The 21,130-nt window shown below is 37.4% G+C and overlaps 1 protein-coding gene across 2 annotated transcripts in view; it reads right to left on the bottom strand.

The window, feature by feature from the left end:
• Positions 1-21,130, bottom strand: part of IntS3 (integrator complex subunit 3) — a 598,644-nt gene that overhangs the window by 304,663 nt on the left and 272,851 nt on the right. For both annotated transcript variants that reach the window (XM_090406089.1, XM_090406090.1), the window contains 2 exons: positions 12,383-12,474; positions 7,215-7,309 (listed from right to left, as the gene is read on the bottom strand). In XM_090406089.1, coding sequence (XP_090262215.1) covers positions 7,215-7,309; positions 12,383-12,474 — 187 coding nt within the window. The remainder of the gene's footprint in view (positions 1-7,214; positions 7,310-12,382; positions 12,475-21,130) is intronic.

Consider the following 21,130-nt stretch of genomic DNA (forward strand, 5'->3'; position numbering starts at 1 on the left):
CCAGGAATACCTTAGATGCTATACCAGCACTACAGCAAGCCTTGAGTGCCTTTCCCTGGAACATGGGAAAGGAGACTTACTACAACACCATTGACCCTTGCAGCAAGCCCAAGCTGAGTGATCCTGGCCGGGCCATCCAGAAGTGCCAGTTCTGCAAAACAAAGGTCAAAGTAGTGTAAGACTACCAGGATTACCCTTTTACGTATGTCCACGAGTTGGACCACCTGGCAACTTGACGGTGAGGCAAGGGATCCCACTGATAGTGGTCTGGAAGACAAGATAATAAGAAAGACTCAGGAGAAATAGGGCAAAGAATACTGAGGAAGAGCACAGAAAAAAGAATAAGAACAAAAAAAGGGCCAGTACCATGACTATGTGCACAATCTCAATTTTGAAGTGGATGAAGTGTTTGGATGGATGGATGACAACAGATATGCAACACTTTTAGATAATGCAATGCTTAATATACTGTGGAAATTTTAAGGAAACATACATGTCCCTTTTAACATGATAATACATCATGGTGTAGTTGCTACACCAATATGGCTTGAGGAAAATCATTAAGAAAAATTAGACTGCATAGAATTCTGACAATAGATGTTACGGAGAGATTCTGTGATTAAGTGTGTGATGTTGTTTCTACTAGGACATCTGAAGGGAGTTTCTTCGCTGATTTTGGGAATAGTGCCAACTCTTCAGTTAACAACAAAACAGCACTGAGATGGATAGAAACATTCAAATAGACTAGACTTGTGAATTTGACAATGGTATGGACAGGTGGTCATTATGAAGAAAGAAAGAATGGGTCAAAGTAGCTGAGGTACTCTGACCCATTTGATAAAATACAGTTTATCATGAACAAATCTAGAGTATCCCAAGAAGGGTGGAATGTCTGATCAGGGTCAAAGCAATTTAGATTTCTCAGATCTATTGCTGAGAATAATGTTTTACATGCTGAATAATATCCATGCTAAACAGTTAGTTATACTATTGAAAGTTTATTTTTCACTTGGTGAGACTATAATAAATTTAGTTTAATCCTTTATCCAAGTGTGAGCAAACAAATTTTGTGCCTGAAAATATCTTCAGGACTGGGGTAAGGCAGTACAATACTGGGTAACTCGTAGCAAAGGTGGACCAAGTTAACATCACTCCTATCTCAGTATCTCCCATAATGCAAAACACATCTCCTTGCGAATATGTATAATGTTATGCATTAAGGGAAGGGCCACTACTCAGACTAGTTCTGACCATTACTGAGGTCTCTTCAGTGGGAGCCAGGCCCAGAAGTGGGGATACCAGGCAGAAGCAATGGCGAGGTCATCTTAACCTATAGGAATTGCCATAAGGTGTGCCACCTTTTTATTAAATTACTCTGGATAATCCTCAGGGGCTCACTTTAGTGAGTACAGGCGTGGCAAACCTGAGGTACCTGATGCTGGACCATGCCTTACTTCATGTAATATACATCTGTTATATTATCTGTAGACTGGTTCCTCCTCCTCAACCCTTGCTTCTTTCTTTCTTCTCTTCTTGCTCCTTCCCCCGAATGCTATTAGAGGGGAATCTTTCCTATTTTGCTGTCATTTCGTCTTGTGCTAACAGGACATTTTCAAACACTGTAACATGATCAGGCCATCAAAAAATGTTCATACCGCATCGTCCGTCGTGCGGGTTACCAAGGGACGCATTCGGGTTTTAGGCAGAGGGACCCGTTCGAAAAATATGTTACAGTCTCCCTTAGACACCACTCCTCAGCACTCTGCTAGAGGAAACTCCATCAATGGGCTCGCTACCCGTTTGGGGAGGTGTTTAGGGACAGCACAAAAAAATGGTTCTGCAAAAGGACAGAAATGGCAATGACAACAGCACCAGACTATGGCTTTAGGCAACTGGAACATCTTCTCTCTGACAGGGAAGGAGTTGGAACTGGTAGAGGAAGCCAAGCGCTACTGGCTAGACTTAGTTGGGCTTTCTTCGACCAAGAGGAGAGGCTCTGGAACTGTCGACCTCGATAAGGGGTGGAAGCTTTACTACTCTGGTGTGAGCCCGACAATGTCTGCTCAGGCGGGTGTGGGGATATTCACAAGCCCCCAGCTATCAGACTGTGTTGCTGAGTGGATCCCATTGGGGGAACGGGTATGTGTGTGTGTGTGTGTGTTAAGGCTTCAGATGAAAAGCCATGATTTGGCTGTGGTGCAAGCCTATGCACCTAATCTGGAGTCAGAATACTCTGCCTTTCTAGAGGAAATGGATGCTGTATTTGACAGGGTGGCAGACATGGAATCAGTCCTGCTAATGGATGACTTCAATGCACATGTTGGAACAGATGACCAGACATGGAGGGGTGTGATTGGGAGGAACGGAGCCCCTGACCTTAACCCAAATGGGTTGAAATTATTGGACTTCTGCTGTACTAACAGCTTGTCCATAATGAATATCTTCTTCCAGCACTGAGAAGTCAATAAGTATACCTGGTACAGGGATACACTAGAACAAAGATCTCTGATTGACTTCTTTATAGTCTCAGCAGACCTATTTTCCTCAGTGTTGAACGTTCGTGTGAGAAGAGGGGGCAGAACTATCAACCGACCATCACCTTGTTGTGTGCACTCTACGGCTTCAGAAAACAGATGCTACCACCAATGCTGGTAGGTCTAAGCAGCTATACCACGTGAAATGGGAGACATTGGAAAATGACACTGAGGAACAATTTTGCAGATGACATTTCTTCCAGGTTCAAAGAGATTCCCAAGCATACTGCAGATGTTGAGGAGGAGTGGAAGCTGTTCAGAACAGCTGTCACTGCCTCTGCACTCTCATGCTGTGGCAGAAAGTGGCTTGGCGTGGCAACGGGCAGCGAGAAAAGGACACCTTGGTGGAACCAAGAAGTCCAAAAAACTGTCTGGGCAAAAAAGGAGTCCTACCCAACATGGCTTAGGGTCAGGTCACCTGAGATGTGTTTGCAGTATGCTGAGGCATGAAAAGCTGCTGCTGAGGCAGTAAAGACAGCAAAGCAGAAGGCTTAGGAATCCTTTGGAGAAAGATTAGACTCATCCTATGCAAATGCAAACAAAGCATTCTGGCAGACCATCCGCCGCCTTCGAGGGAGGAAATCGTGCACAGCAAGGGCAATTAAGGCCTCTGATGGTGCACTTTTAACAACCGAGAAGGATATCTTCCACAGATGGAGGTGCAGACCAAGAGGTGCAGATCAGGGCAATAACTAGTGTCACAGCAGAAGAGGTCCATTTAGCAATAAAATTGGGCAAGGCTGTTGGCGATGATGAAATTTGGCCCGAAATGCTAAAAGCCTTAAATCGAGATGGTGTTCTCTGGCTGACTCGAGTGTGTCAGGCTGCTTGGACATCTGGGCGAGCACCAAAGCAATGGCAGACAGGCATAATAATACCAGTCTTCATGAAGGGGGACCAGAAGGATTGCAACTATCGTGGCATCTCTCTGACCAGCCTGCCTGGAAAAGTATATGCTAAGTGCTTGGAAAGATGGTGCAGAAGCATAGTTGAGTCAAAGTTCCAGAAAGAACAATGTGGCTTTCATCCTGGTAGAAGCACAACCGACCAAATCTTCACTTTAAGGCAAGTCTTTGAGAAATCTTGGGAATATGCCAAGAATGTCTACACATGTTTTGTGGACTTGGAGAAGGCATATGACCAGGTTCCTCGGGATAAGCTTTGGCAAGTAGTACAGGAGTATGGAGTGGATGGCCAACTATTAGCTGCCATCAAGTCCCTGTATGAATGCCCAGTTTTGTGTCAGGGTAAACAGCACAAAGTCTGAACCTTTCACAGTCTCCACTGGACTCCACCAAGGGTGTGTTCTGTCACCCCTCCTTTTCATAATATTTAGGAAATGGATTGATAGGCACAGCCGAAGCAGTGAGTGTGTCAGAATTGGAAGATGTAGCATTGGATGTCTGCTTTTTGCAGATGACCTAGTTCTGCTTAGCTCTTCCACAGATGACCTCCAGCAGACCCTGGATAGGTTTGTAGCTGTTTGTGCATATGCCGGAATGAAGATCAGTGTGGCCAAAACTGAAACATTTGTGGTCTCAAGACAACCGTCCCAGTGCACTCTACGTGTAAGCGGAGTCCCAATGAGGCAGGTGGAGAAGTTTAAATACCTTGGGTCCATATTCACGAATAATGGAAAATGGGATGTAGAGCTAGATACTCGAATTGGCTTAGCAAGTTCAATATTGTGGGAGCTTGGCCGTTTGGTAGTATTGAAGCAGGAGTTAATCCAGAAGGTAAAGCTGGCTGTCTTCAATACAGTCTATGTCCCCATCCTCATGTATGGTCACGAGAGTTGGGTAATGACTGAAAGAATGCAGACATGAATCCAAGTGGCTGAAATGAAGTTCCTTCGAGGGGTTGAGGGGCTGACAAGACTCGACAGAGTCAGAAGCTCTGCAATTCGGGAAAACCTCAATACTCCACCGCTGCTTCCAGGTGTTGAGAGATAGCAGTTATGTTGGTATGGGCACCTGGTCAGAATGCCACAAGAGAGGCTCCCTCAGCAGGCACTCCTTGCCAAGCCAGAGGGTGAGAGGCCACGTAAAAGGCCAAGGACTCACTGGATAGATTATATCCAAAACCTTGGGTGTACACGTTTGGGAATCTCATCAGAACACCTGAGCTTGGTGGCAGAGGATCGTGACCATTGGAAGTTCCTCTTGCAGCGGTTGCCCCCACAACCCAATTAGGAAAGGTGGACCTTGAAGATGTATGTATGTTAGAGAAAGATGTTGAAAGTTTATTTTTCACTTCGTTAGACTATAATAAATTTAGTTTAATCTTTTATCCAAGTGTGAGCAAACAAAGTTTGCACCTGAAAATATCTTCAGGACTGGGGTAAGGTACCAGCCAAACAACACCGGACAACTCGTAGCAAAGGTGAACCAAGCTAACATTACTCCTATCTCAGTATCTTCCATAATGCAAAACACATCTCCTTACAGATATGTATGCATTAAGGGAAGGACCACCACCCAGACTAGTTTCGACTTTTATTGAGGCCTCTTCAGTGGGAGCCAGGCCCAGAAGTGGAGATACCAGGCAGAAGCAATGGCGAGATCATCTTCACCTATAGGAGTTGCCAAAAGGTGTGCCACCTTTTTATTAAATTACTCTGGATTTAGAGAAAGATGTTGAAAGTTTATTTTTCACTTGGTTAGACTATAATAAATTTAGTTTAATCCTTTATCCAAGTGTGAGCAAACAAAGTTTGTGTCTAAAAATATCTTCAGGACTGGGGTAAGGTAGTACAACACCGGGCGACTCGTAGCACAGGTGGAACACGCTAACATCACTTCTATCTCAATATCTCCCATAATGCAAAACACATCTCCTTGCGAATATATGTATAATGTTATGCATTAAGGGAAGAACCACTACCCAAATTATAGTCTAACCAAAGTGAAAAATAAACTTTCAACATCTTTCTTTAAATCCAGAGTAATTTAATAAAAAGATGGCGTACCTTTTGGCAACTCCTATAGGTAAAGATGACCTCGTCATTGCTTCTGCCTGGTATCTCTACCTCTGGGCCTGGCTCCCACTGTAGAGACCTCAATAAAGGTCAAAACTAGTCTGGGTAGGTGCCCTTCCCTTAATGCATAACATTATACATATCTGCAAGGAGATGTGTTTTGCATTATGGGAGATACTGAGATAGGTGTGATGTTAGCTTGGACCACCTTTGCTACGAGTTGCCCGGTTTTGCACTACTTACCTCAGTCCTGAAGATATTTTCAGGTGCAAACTTTGTTTGCTCACACTTGGATAAAGGATTAAACTAAATTTATTATAGTTAGTTTACTGTCTGAAATTATACATAAATAAGGGTGTTCTGCATAATGCAATGCATCCTACACTATTTAATAAAGATTCCGTTTCTTGTTTTATCACTAATATGCCCACCATTTTTAAGAGAAATTAATCCAGTATTCATATATACTAATCCACTGAAATCAAAATGATGATTCCAAGTGTTTTCAGTAAAAAGCAATCATTCAAATATTTGCTTTCGTACTAGAAACACTAAAACTAATTTTCAAAAATAGTAAACTAAGTACCTAATAGTACCTAAGTTCAATTTTATTTCTTAGAAAATGCAGTCCACTCTCACTATAACAAACTGACTACTAAGAATAGTAATACTTTGAAAAAACAGTTTAGCACATGTAAAGGAAATTAGCACAAAAAAGGAAATTGAATTTATTAAAAATCCATAACAAACATTCCTTCATATTTTGAATGTTAGTTAAAATATTCAAAATACAAAGATAAGAATGAGTCCAACAGCATTAGAATACTTTTACATGTCTCTGCCCCAGCTGAGTGAACATGAAAAAACACTATTATAGTTCAAACGAACCAGGATGGGTTCACTCAGCTGCAAATGAGACACACTGAGTTAAATATATAGGAGTTTATAACAAATTCTATTTTTATTTATATGTGTTAAACCTTTAAAGTATTATTATGTCTATCGCTATTAACAAAACAGCACTGAGATGGATAGAAACATTCAAATAGACTAGACTAGTGAATTTGACAATGGTATGGATAGGTGGTCATTATGAAGAAAGAATGGGTCAAAGTACCTGAGGTACTCTGACCCATTCAGAGTACCTGAGAACAGATTTAGATTTGTAACAAGACTTTCAAGTCTGTTACAAATCTGACTTAGAAGTCTAGACCATAATCACCTAGACACAATGCCATGTGAAAAGGAGTTCATCCCAGCAAACTATACACCAGAAAACTATTTCTACAGTCCCTATAAATTTTTAATGTGAGTCGACTGCATTTGTTTTCAATATTATGTCAGAAATTATAACTTTGGACTCAAGATAAATTTTTTAATGTGAATCAACTGTATTTGTTTTCAATTTTTCAATATTATGTCAGAAATTATAATTTTCGATTCAAAATATTTGAAATATCATACTTAGAACAAGTTCTTTCATTAAGAGAAATTTTTTGCATAAAATAACTGCATCTCTGTGTCAAAACTTTAAAGGAGATTAATTAAGTTTAATTCATTATTGTATCATCAGACAACAACATCAACACTAAAAACAATGTGCATTCGTGCACGCACACGCACAGAGAGAGAGGAGTTCTAAAATAGAAATACGATTACAGATAAGTTAATAACATTCATATCCACATTTTTAAACACCTTACTTTCAACTGGAGAACAGAATTCTGCAAAAGACTCTCTTATCATTGCCCTTAACTCACGGTCTAATTTTGTATTGTCAAAGAGAGGTGATAAGGACCTAAAGGAGAGAAGAAAATAACTGTAAATACCAACTTATGACAATTTTATTATATGATAGTTACTATTTTAACTAACAGCTCTAAAAAGATACATAAATGATTGTAAAAGTAGTTGTGATGAAATAATCAGATGGAAGTCACATAAATAGCATTTAAATTAACAGTGATGATTGTTATTAGTAGCTGATCTTGAAATAAATGCTGTTCTGAATTAACCAGTAATTGGAAAATAGTGAACATTAATATTATATATAAAATCTGATGGGAAAACTACTGAGCCTGTTTCTCGGATAAATTATATTATTATTATTAAGGTTGTTGAAGAAGCTCAGAAATGGAGGAAAGAATGCTGTAAAAGGAATTAGAGATGATAAAGGTGATATGAAAACTGGAGAAAAAGATATCCTTGAAGTATGGAGTAAATACTTCGAAAAATTGCTAAATGAAACAAATAGTGATAGCACAGTGGTAAAAAATACTCAACAGGCATACAGTCAGGAATGCATATCCATACTTGAAGTAGAAAAAGCCATCAAAGGCTTGAAATGTGGAAAGGCAGCAGGAGTAGATGATATTCGACCAGAAATGCTCAAGTATAGAGGTATAAAAGTTTTCCAGTGGCTACACTGCATAGTTCAGAGGGCCTGGACAGAAGGACAAATTACAGATGAGTGGAGTAGGGCAATCATAGTACCCATACATAAAAAGGGAAATAAAACAGATTGTAAGAATTACAGAGGTATTTCCCTACTGAGTGTTCCTGGCAAGAGCTATGCAAGTATACTTGAGAAATGGTTGTGAAGAATTGTGGAAGAAAAGCTTGGTGAAGAACAAGCTGGATTCAAGCCAAATAGAGGCTGTCAGGATCAGATCTTCACTTTATGACAAATAGTCAAGAAAGCATGGGAATATAACAAAGATTTGTATTTAAGTTTTGTCAATTTGGAAAAAGCATATGACAAGGTGCCAAGAGAGAAGCTGTTCAACACGTTGCAGTTATATGGTGTCAATGGGGCATTATATCAAGCAATACTTAGTCTTTATTTGAGTTGTAAGTCAGCAGTTAGAATTGAAGGAAGTACAGGAAGATGGTTTAATGTTAAATCTGGTGTCAGACAAGGATGTACATTATCCCCTCTGTTATTCATTATCTATATGGATCACATTATGAAGGAAAGTGGTATTAAACATGATATCAAAATTGGAGATGTTAATGTCAGCTCTTTGCTTTATGCAGGCAATGTTCTACTTCTAAATAAATCTGCTACAAATTTGCAAGATTCTCTGACTAAATTGAATCACTGTTGTAATAGATATGGTATGAAGGTCAGCATTAAAAAGACAAAGATGATGAAAATAGGTAGAATTGGGAACCTGTAGAACAAGTAAAACATTTCAGCTACTTAGGCACGATTTGTACTGAAGATGGTAAATTAAATATGGAAATAGACAACAGAATCAACAAAGCTGGTATGGTAGGAAGTCAAACGAATAAATTCATCTGGAATATGAGAGAAATTAGTCGGAACACTAAATTATCTGTATACAAGACAGTGTTCAAACGAGTTTTAACTTATGGATCTGAGAGCTGAGTCAGAAGTAATACACTTGACCAAAGACTAGAGACTGCAGATATGAGAGTCCTGAGAAAGATTAGAGGCAGCATGAACAGATGGCATCAATGGCAATATCATATTAAAAACGAGGATATTAGGAAAGAACTTGACATTGTCAACATCCAGGAATGTGTCAGCAGAGCTAATCTCAGGTGGTATGGTCACTTAAACAGAATGGGTGAGGAAAGATTAGCAAAACAAGTGTTCTCTGCCAGGTTGGCAGGAAAACGACCCAGAGGAAGACCAAGATATAGGTGGATTGATATGGTACAAAATGCCTTAGACGATAGAAATATACGATCTGATAATGTTGGAGTCTTGACAAGTAACAGACTGATTTGGAGGAAAATTGTAGATAAGAAGTTAGTAATGATGTAAATTTTTCATGTAGTACTATCATATCCTGTACACCCCTGGAGGGTACATGTCAGGAATTTGATGATGATGATGATATATATATTTTATAAATATATATTTTATTTTATATATATTTTATATATACCGTATTTTCCGGTGTATAAGACCCTCCTATGTATAAGACGTATCCAAGAAATTTAATATAATTTTCTGGAAAAAACCTAAAATCTAACACAAAATATCTCAGCACATCAACTCAATACTGATAAACATCGGTAACTGATTACTCGGATAAGATATTATGAAACTTAAATAGGGACTCCCCGTTCTTAGCCAATGACGCGCTAGAAGTCACGTGAAGGTCACGCATCAATTTGATTGCATCATTAACCACCTACAAAGATCTTGGAACATAAAAGGGAGTGCGTATGACTTTGAAAAGAGGAAACAATCTTTACCTTCATTATATAAGACGCACCCCATTTTTAAGATGAATTTTTAAGGTAAAAAAAGTGCATCTTATACACTGGAAAATACGGTATATATTTTATTTTATATATATAATGTATATATATATTTTATGTATTATTATTAATTTACTATTATTCATTTAGATCTCCTGCTGTTGGATAATTATAATCTCAGTGCATTATAGCCAAAGCTGGAAATGAACCATTAGAAAAACCTAAGTAAGAACAAAAACAACTCTCACTAAGGTTAAATCCTATTTACTGTTTTGCTGTTAATGCAGGAATAATGCTCCTGCTTCATTAAAAAAATAAAAAATTTTAAAAAAATTTATAAGCAAATGCCATATACCATTCATTAAAGGGGTGAAGATAATCTAATTTGCTTCAATGTTACCAAATAGTAAACCTACTCATCTCCCCTTACCTCTGATATTAATTACATCTGCAAAAGAGACTTTTTCTCTTTACCTTCATTTCTCTTTAGTTGAGATTTACTTCAGTCTTTTCTAGCTCAAATGTATCACATCCACAGTCTGCAAAAACTCTAACAGACTTGTTATTTTCCATTTAAGAAATATGCACTTCAGCAGTACAACTTCTAGCTCTGTGCAAATTCCAAACCAAATTCGAAAACAAATTATAATACTATTATGACAATAAACAAAAAAGGTATGTTTTATAGTCATGGAGCATACCCTGTTTACCAACCTACCAGCTTAAGATTTATTAATAAAAAAATTTTTGAATCAGTAGAGTAACAAACCAGACATACCTGGATAATTTGGAAATCAGGATATTTAATATGATACTGAAAAGCAATATGTATGATGAAAACCAAATACATGAGCCAAGATATATCAATAAGATATATCTTGGCTCATGTATTTGGAATAAAACCACAAATAAAGGAATAAAACCACAAATAAAGCACAAATAGTAGTTATGGTCTCTCATATGTGTTTTAAAAATATGAGCTAAAAACCTGTAATAAGCAAGATCAGCTAGCAGTATAAATGATGGCATGTTGGCTGTTTTACTGGATTCATCATCAGTTAAAGACTGAACAACCTGGTTTATTATTCTTAAGCTTACAGGTTGGTAAAAAAAATTTTTTTTTTTGAAATTCCCAGGATCAGGTGCTACTGTTCTGACTTAGTGCACTAAAAACGTTATATTTTCCTGATTTGAACTTATCTTGATTCTGTCAAGAAGAGGAAATTTGGCAAATTGATGAGCCAACCTTCCATACCCATATACTCCAACCCTTATGTCTTTCTGTGTGCACTTCCACAACCATTATTATACTAAAATGTCATTGATCATTCTTCAACATGCCAACAGAAATGTAAGCTGCAGCATAATATCCACACTCAGTCCAATTACAAATGCACCAAAACAGATTACCTTGTTTTATCCCTCACTCCATCTGCCCATATTTCCTGAAATAGCCCTTCCTTGTTTAGTTTTCACAGTTTACCACCATTCTGACATTCAAAAAAGAGGTCAGTAGGTTTCTTTTCACTTTTCAAATTCTAGGAAGCATTTACCATTAATGTGATATGGGTTCTGAAAATTCTCACGTGTATATATATATATATAAGGTGACAATAATAAAATGAAAAAAAAAAAAAAAAAAAAATATATATATATATATATATATATATACAGGGTGGCCATAATTAAAGAGATGTTCAGAGCCCTGTAAAAGTGCTTTCATAATATTCCCTGTTCTGGTAATCCAATGTGAGGTGGTGCTCCATCCTGCATGAATATGGCAGAGTGAAGGTATCTTCGCTGCTGCAGTTGTGAAGCAACAAAGTTCTGCAGCATCTCTCGATACCTAACGGCAGAGATAGTACAAGTCACTGGTCTTATCAGCAAAGTTCTTATAGAAGAAGTACAGACCGATAATAAGCAATGCAATGAAATCGCACCATGCTGACTTTCAGTGAGTGTAAAGATGGCTGATGGAACACAGGGTTTATTCACAGCCCAAATGCAGCAACTGACTTACTATTCAGATAAAAATGTGCCTTGTCACTCCACAAGATCTTCCATGGCAATGCATCATCCAATGTCAGAGCAAACTGCAATCGAGTTTTTATATCACCATGAAACAAAGCTTGAGTATGAGAGATAAACCTCAGCATTTGACACAGGATTTTCTACACATTTGAGTACGGCATGTCCAGGTGCCTTGATATTGCCCAAGCACTGCTGGATCCTTGTGCGTTATTCATTCCGTGTTCAACAACGACAGTTGCAACTTCGTCAACTTGTTGGGGACTAATTTGTTTTAAAGCTCTGCTATTTTCAAATCATAAAATCAAAAAGAAAATCATCCTTGTTGGAAATCTAAACATAAGAGTAGGAAATAAATCCCACCAGGCATATAGAAGCATTTTGGGAAAGTTTGAAGAAAAGGTAAAGGCTAATAATGGTAAGTACCTGCTAGATATGGATTAGTTATTATTATAGTGATGACTGTGAGACCAGACTACCATATATACTGTAAAGTTTAGTTTTTTGAAATCTTTATTGTAAGTTTTCATGCCAATACAAAACTTAACAATTCTACTCAAACTCCAAGGTCTAAGAATTTCAACTCCATTTATTATACAATACTTACGGCAGGACTCTTTTTTCAAGTATATGCCTTAGTGAGGTGAAAATGCCTTGCTTAACTTGACTGGCAAGAGATACACAAAAATTCGGCATTATCTAAAAAAACAAGAAAAATTCTTCAATAAAATACAATTCTAGACTGCATTAGATAAAATATATACCAGTTATTTTTAAAATTAATAAACGTTTTAACATGAAAAAATAGCATACTAATAACATCTGAAATGGAAAATTAAAATTTCCAACAAAAAAAAGTATATACATCCAGTCTTTTAGTGTTGCACAGTGATCATTTTAGAAATTATGGACTTTACAACAGTGTTATAAATAACTCTTTTAATTTCTAGACGTTTCGATCTTCATATTAAGATCATCATCTGGAATATATACAAATATACAAGGACAAGCTGAGTTACATTACACACAGTAGGCTAAAGAAACAGTGATCTGATCACCAGTTATTTACTGGCATGACCTCTAGTGGGGAAAAAAAATACAAATTGATTAATTATTTAGAAACTACATCAAAGCTAAATTCTATTTAAGAAAACATTATTTTTTATAGATAGTCTTCTTTCAGTAACAATGATGTCCTGTTGTTTATTTCTTAACGGTATATATTAGAACAATAAACGGTATATATAAGAAAAATAAGTAAATAATTAATTTATTAACTTATTTAATGATGTCCTATTTTCAACATTATAATTGTTATTTTTGATTTAGGATTCTGGATTACTTATGGTCCTGTTTATAGTTAACTTTTAGAGAGAAAGGTTCTGTGGGTAGAATATGTGCCTTCCACATGCTTGGGATTTTTAGACCATCATTATTGTTCAGATTGGGATGGTTGATAAGAATCTCACAGGCTTCCTTAAATTTATATTCATACCATGTTTTGGTGTGATGTAAACAACTGGTGCTTTTCCAGTCAATTCAGTAAGCTAAAGAAATCATTGTTCTTTAGCTTACTGTGTGTAATGTAACTCAGCTTGTCCTTGTATATTTGTGTATACTCCAGATGATTATCTTAATATGAAGATCAAAACATCGGAAAATTAAAAGTTATTTATAACATGGTTGTAAAGTCCATAATTTCTAAAATGAATATACACATCCAGTTTTATGTAGCATTTTTTTATATACAAAGGTATATTATATTTTTGAATGAAGGTTCTACTCATGATTAACAGGATTTTCTGCTAGCATAGATATGGGTGATATGATATGGGTGAGCCTAGGCAAAGATAATATAGAAACCTTTTCTTTGATTATCTAAATATATTTGAAAAATACATTACCACAATCGGATATATATATATACATATATATATATATATATATATGTCATAATACAGTTTTACCGATTCCATCATCAATCTGAATTAACATAACCATTATTCTGGACCCATTATTCATTTAGTATGGTAAAATTTATTAGAAATCATGACAACTAGGGCATTCCTATTCCTCATGTTTAAATAAAATGATATGTTGTAAATAAATAAATGAAACTCATAAAAACTACAAAATCTCATCTACTTGGAAACCAGATAAAATATGAACAGTTACTTTCAACAAATATTAACCACATCATGCTTATCAATAAAGTGCTGCAACACACTCAGTACTACTTTATCTCTTTTAGACATGATGATGACAAGCATCAAAATGCCAGCACAACATAATGATTGTCAAATTATTAGACTTTTATTTCCTTACATTACATATTCAAAAAAAAAAAATTTCACAATTTTAATCTATTTTTCATATTCCTCACTAACAAAACACAAACTGCTATCTCTCTCTTATTATTATTAAAAGAGAGCTCCGGGGAGTCAGGGATACATCATGAGAGGCTACATGAACCAGCTGTCATACTTGTTCTTGAATTCATTCACACTCATCATCAACATCACATGTCATCTCCATCCAGGTGGTTGACTACCATGGTGAAACTCATGGTTGACTATGGGTGCAAGGATAATATGATGACGACCATATCACTTCCACTTTGTTGTAAGTATTATTATTATTACACGCAACTCCAAGGAGTCCTTAGACTCATCGAGGGAGGCCCTAAACATCATGTCAAGAACAACTATTCAACATCCACACAGTATCTATCCTACTTTGCCTTGAACTCATTCACAGTCATGGCACCCACAACACTCTCTGGCAGCTTATTCCACTCATTCACCACTCTCCAAGTAAAAAACCTAGTTCTAACACCCTTGCTAACCACACTCCTGCCTAGTTTCCATGGATGGCCCCTAGTCCTCCCACCACCATTCATGTTCTGAAAAATATCCTCTGAATTAATCTTATAGAAACCTTTCAGTAATTTGAATTTCTCAATCATATCACCCCTTTTTCGCCTATCAACCAATTTCGGCAACCCACAAATCTTCAACCTGTTCTCATAAGGTTCATTCCATAGACCCACTATCATCTTGGTCACTCGCCTCTGGATCCTCTCCACTTCCTCCCCATCAAGAAGAAATCCTGGCACCTAAATCTGGGCACAGTAGTAAAGATGGGTTCTTATCAAGGCTCAATACAGAAGAATAATAACTTGCTTGTCTCTGCTCTTCAAAGTATTCCTCAGTAACCAAGTGATTTGATGAACTGATTTAGCCACTTTTGCAATGTGCCTCCTAAACTTCAACTCCCTATCCACCAACACTCCCAAATTCCTGGCCTCGTCAATCTCCTGGAGTACAGTTCCACCAATGTGGTATACTGCTGCTAATGTTTTCACCCCAAAATGCATAACCTTACACTTTGCCACATTAAATTGACATCCAATCTCCTTAGTCCAGTCCTCCAATCTATCCAAATCATCCTGCAAAATTTTGACATCATGGGCATTCACTTTTGCTCTACCCAACTTTGCATCATCAATCAACAAATAAACAGTTCCTCTCAGATCCTTTCCTATATAGTTAATGAAAAATTAAATAGTAGTGGTCCAAGAACAGAACCCTGTGGCACACCACTAGTCACAGGCAGTCTTTTGGACTCTACTCCTGAATAAACTACTCTCTGATATCTCTCCATCAACTACCCTCCTATCCATCTTTCCATCTTACTAAACCTATATCCATACCCATATACTGCAGTTTACTGATTAGAATTCCATGTGGTATCCTGTCAAAGGCCTTAGCAAGGTCCAAAAGTATCACTGTAAACCCATTACCCTTATCCAGTTCAGTCGTCACTGTGTTATAAAATGTGAGCAAGTTACTGAGGCATGATGTACCCTTCACAAAACCATGCTGACCCCATACAGTATCCCATTTTCATCTATCCATTCCTGTATTTTTTCTCTTGACTATTTTCTCCAAAACCTTGACAACAACTCCTGATATGCTGATCAGTCGGTAATTTGCAACAGCAGTCTTGGAACCTCCTTTATGCAGTGGAACTATTTTCCCCTCTTTCCACTCCTTTGGGACTAACCCAGACCTGAGACTCAAATTAAACAAAATGGTCAAGGGCACTGACAATTCTTTAGCTGCTTCATGTAAGACTTGAGCTGGTATACCATCCAATCCCACAGATGTATTCACATTAAGGTTTTGTAATATACTATTCACCTCCATTACGTTCACCTCAATTCCCGTAAAAGCTATTGGTTGCTTCATTCCTGCAATATCACAACCTGGATGATATATTCCTGCAAAGTGCTCGCTCAGTAATTCCACTATATCAACTGATTCAGTTACCTCCCTTCCGTCGGCATTCCTTAAAATCATTCTGCCGTATACATTTTTTCTTTTACTTGCAACATATCGAAAAAATTGTTTGGGATTCTCTTTAGCTTGCATGGTTAATTTCCTTTCATAATCCGCTTTTGCTTTTCTTACCACACTCGTTACCCTTCTGGCCTGTGCTTTATACTGTTCATGAGCCTGCAGGCCACCTTTCTCCTTAAATTTCCACAACAGTTGTTTCTTTTTTTGCAGCTCTAACTTAATGGTGTTATTCATTCATTTAACCCCTACTTGATTTACTATCCGGACTCTAGGTATACAGTCAGCCATTACCTCCTTCAAAAGCTCCTTTACCGCTTCCCATGTACTATCAACCTCCAGTCCTTGTAGCATTCATGCCTGTAGAGCCGTGTGTGTTCACGGTACTGGTTTGCCTGTGCTGAGGGAAGAAAAACCCTTTACATCCATATGAGACCAGCTAACTTACCCTTAATCGAAAGAGACTAGATAAAGGTTCCTCAAAAGAAGAGAACTGAACACAGGTCTTTAAGACCAAAGTTTTTCATCTATACTGACTGAGTTACAGAGGCTCTTAATTCACACTGCTTGCACACAAAACATCCATTGGCAATCCATTCCAATCATACACCACTCTGAGAGAGAAAAATCTAGATCTCACTCCTTTCTTGGCAACATTCATTCTCAGCTTCCAAGGATGCCCTCTCGTTCTCCCCCCCCCATAAAATGAAAATTACCATCAACTGAAATCATGTATGATCCTTTCAGAAGTTTCTCAGTCTTATTCATATCTCCTCTCTTTCTCCTGTTTATAGTGTATGCAGTCCAATACTCTCAATCTGTCTTAATAATCCGTATTCCACAATCCAGATATTATTTTTAACATTCTCTTTTACACTCTCTCTCTCCCACTGCATCAGAATCACAACCAGGAGACTAGACCTGCACACAATAGTGCAGGTCTAGTAGCAATGCACACACCTTACAGATATGTATAATGCTATGCATTATGGGAAGGGCCACTACTCAGACCAGTTTCAACCTTCATTTCGATGACGTCTCATCAGTGGGAGCCAGACCCAGAAGTGATACCAAGGTTTAAGTAATGCAGAAGACATTTCATACACAAGTAGTCAAAAGGTGTCAAAGGATATTACTAAAATACTCTGGATTAGAGATAGATGTTGAAAATTTATTCATTTGGTTCTACTATAAATTAAAGATGCCAAGAAATTATATTCTTGGTTTTATCCTTTATCCAAGTGTAAGCAAACAAAGTTTATTTATATTTGAAGTTCTCGGAGAGGTATCTGTGCACTTTGATATGGTAGTGGCTCTTCCCATAATGCATAGCATTATACATGTCTGTAAGGATATGTACATTGCACTATGGGATACTAAAACAATTCATGTGAAGATACTAATCTCCATATACAAGCAGCACAGTCATGAAGTTACTTCACGTACAAACTTTGTTTGCTTACACGTCGATAAAGAATGAAACAAAGACTATATAATTTTTTGGCATCTTTAATTTACAGTATAACCAAGTGAAAACACTTCCAACTTCAATATCAAGAACTTGTGTAAAGGGGTAAAATGGCATCCTTATCTTTACATGTCAAAGTTTGTTTCAGTATCGTAATTATATTTTGAATTGCATTTTCAATCTTTGGTACATGGCCCCTGAACTACAACTTCCTATCTACTATCTCCAAGATCCCTAGTGTGATCTGTTTCTTCTAACATAACCTCACCAACATAATACAGCATTTGATATTTAATCACACCAAAGTGCATGATTTTCATTTACTGACATTGAACTGATATCCATTTTCACATGCCCAACATTCCAGCCAATTCAAACAATTCTGCTAGTATCAGCAAATAAATGTATGTCACCTGTCAAATTCTTCCTGTTATTAATGTATAGACTGAATAACAACGGGGCCAAGGATTAATCCTTGTAGTTCACCACTGATTACCTTAAATCTTGCAGAGTCACATCTCCCATATGCCAATTTTTGATTTCTGTCAGTCAACCGTCCTATTATCCATGTCAATAGTTTATAATCCAATCCAATATTCTCCATTTTATGTCACAGTCTTCCATGCTATATTCTGTCAAAAACCTTAGCAAAATCCAAAAGTATCATGGTGTATCCATTCCCCTTGTCTAGCTCAATGGTAACATTGTCATAAAATGTGAGCAAGTTGCTAAAACATGACCCCTCCCTTAGTAAACTCATTTTGCTCATTGCAAAGTAGAGATTCTGTCAATCCATTTCTGAATGAGGGCACTAACCAATTTTTCCAAAATCTCCACCACCACTCCAGAGATACTAATTGGTCAACAGTGGGATACATCAGTCTTTGCACCACCATTGTGCAATGGGATGTGTAGCTCAGTGGATTTGGCATTTGCACACCACGACGCTTGACCGCACAAAGGAAGACTTCTTGGTTTCAAATCTTAGTTGGGGACTAGAAGAAATTTTTCTAAGTCTTTTTTCGACCGGTTCCCGAGTTAGTCGATTTCTGGCATGGGCAAACAGGTTTTTTCTCCCGGAAACTCAGGTTTTTTGTCCCATAAATTCAAGAAAAAATCAACCAAAGAACCCACATTATTTCAGACATTAAATACGAGTGTTAGGACCACGAGATGGCAGCACTTGTTAAGTTGTCTCTCTTCACTGCGTGCAGCTTAATTAGTGATAGCCTTGGGCCAGCTATCTCTGATTGGGTACCAGTGGAGATTGAACTGCCCACTCAGTTTCCAAAAGTTAGATACAGATAAAACAGCCTCACCTACTCCCTATATACAGGAATAAAAAGGCATTAGCTGAATTTTTTTTTTTTTCCCATTCTCTTCACTGCGTGCAGCTTAATTAGTGATAGCCTTGGGCCAGCTATCTCTGATTGGGTACCAGTGAAGATTGAACTGCCCACTCAGTTTCCAAAAGTTAGATACGGATAAAACGGCCTCACCTACTCCCTATATACAGGAATAAAAAGGCATTAGCTGAATTTTTTTTTTTTTTCCCATTCCTGTGGAATTTTCCCTGTTCTGAGACTCAGATTATACAGCCTAGTCAAAGGAATAGCCAGTTCAGCTGAACACTCTTTTGGCACCCATACTGATATCCTATCAGTCCCTATTGCTGAATTCTTATTCAGTTTGTGGAACAACTCTAATGTCTCCCCTTCATACACCTCAGTTTCTTCATTTGGTGAAGAGGTGGCAGTAAATTCAATGTTGCATATACCAGGTTGATAGCTTTTAGCAAAATGGGCACTCATTAGTTGAACAACTTCTGCATCTGTCACCTTCACATCATCTGTATTCAGAAGAGTTATTCTTTCATATTCATTCTTTCTTTTATTTGCAAGCATATCAATAGAACTCTTTGGCATTGGAGCCAGTTTCTTTTCATACTCAGACTTAGCTTTATGTACAATAGTTGCAATTCTTCTGGCCAACTGTGTATATTTTTTATAACAGACATCAGTGTTTTGCAGACAATATTCCTTCCACACCATCCTTTTCTTTTGAATCTCCAAAAGTTGACTCCTACTTTATTTATTCTTCAAACTCTCGGGATACATTCTGAAAGCATGTGCATTCTTCAAAACAGTTAAAGGATATTTTAGTTTCCATCAGATAATTATAAATTTCTGCATATAATTATAACTATTGGGTACTTTATACATGAATAAATATTTCTTACTTATGGATAGGGTGCAACTGATGAGATATTGTTTAAATAATCGATATTTATTACAAATTTAACAAATTATACATTTTAGCATGAAATAATTTTAACAAGAATAACAACAGGAATAGCCAAAAATGCTTTTGTTAATTTTTAATAGGGTGTATGGTCTCCATTAACAGCCAAAACAGCATTACATTATGATTGCACGGACAGGATAAGATGATCAAACAGTTCTTGTGGGATATTTCCCCACTCTTCTGTGAGAGCAATTTTGATCTCTTGAAGCAATCGTGGTGGCACCAGTTGAGCAGAAACGCAGCTACTTAAAGCATCCCAGGCATGTTCGATTGGATTACAATCCAGTAATGGGCATGGCACTCCATTCATTCAATACCTTCTTCCTCGAACCACTTTTGTTCCAAATTTGCACAGTGTGGACGAGCATTGTCATCCATAAAAAATGAATTCTTAGCCAATTGCAGCAGCATATGGACGAACTATACATTCCAAAATCTCATTGTATTATCTTTGGGCTGTTAAGGAACTGTTTCTGATAAAATAGAGATCAATATGGCCACCTATACTTATTCCAGCTAATAACATCAACCTCCCACCTTGATGCTGCAGTTTTTCACGAACAAACTGTGGATTATTTCTTGTTCCACTTTCACGCCATATCAAGATATGTCAGTTATCTGGAGACTGAACCTGGACTTGTCACTAAAAAGTACAAGAGCCCAATCCTCATTTGTCCAATTGCAGTGTTCCTGTGCCCAAATTCTTCAGGCTCTTTTGTGATTTGCAGTAAGTGGAATGCAAACCATTGGTCTTCGAGCATATAAACCTATGGCATGAAGACGATTCTGAACATTTCCCGTCTCCAGATAGCTATTCCAAAGTTGCGAAATTATGCTTTGAGATACGTGACATGCTTGAGTGACAACTTGCTGAGTTTGTTCAGCTTCTAATCGATCAATGGCTCTCCAAGCCATGGATTCCAGGATATCATGTTGCTGTGCCTTTTTTAACAAAATAATGGGTGGTAGGTGACACAAGTTTACAATTGAAGTGATAATTATGCACTGTGGAAGTGAGCACAACAAGCCACACTTTTATACCCCCCACATGCTAATATGGCTAAGACATGTTTAAACAAGTCTTAACATGATTTTGTACACAATTGTTCTACACTTGTATATTAAGAATATTTTAAAATAAATGTGTTACATTTGTAAATTATTTTTATAACTTTATAATTTACAAGAAAGCCAAAGTATCCCCCCCCCTAATTGTTTTGAGCAG

This window comes from Typopeltis vanoorti, chromosome 16, assembly GCF_054136105.1.
Source record: "Typopeltis vanoorti isolate ZY-2024b chromosome 16, IOZ_Tvanoo_1.0, whole genome shotgun sequence".
Taxonomy (NCBI): domain Eukaryota; kingdom Metazoa; phylum Arthropoda; class Arachnida; order Uropygi; family Thelyphonidae; genus Typopeltis; species Typopeltis vanoorti.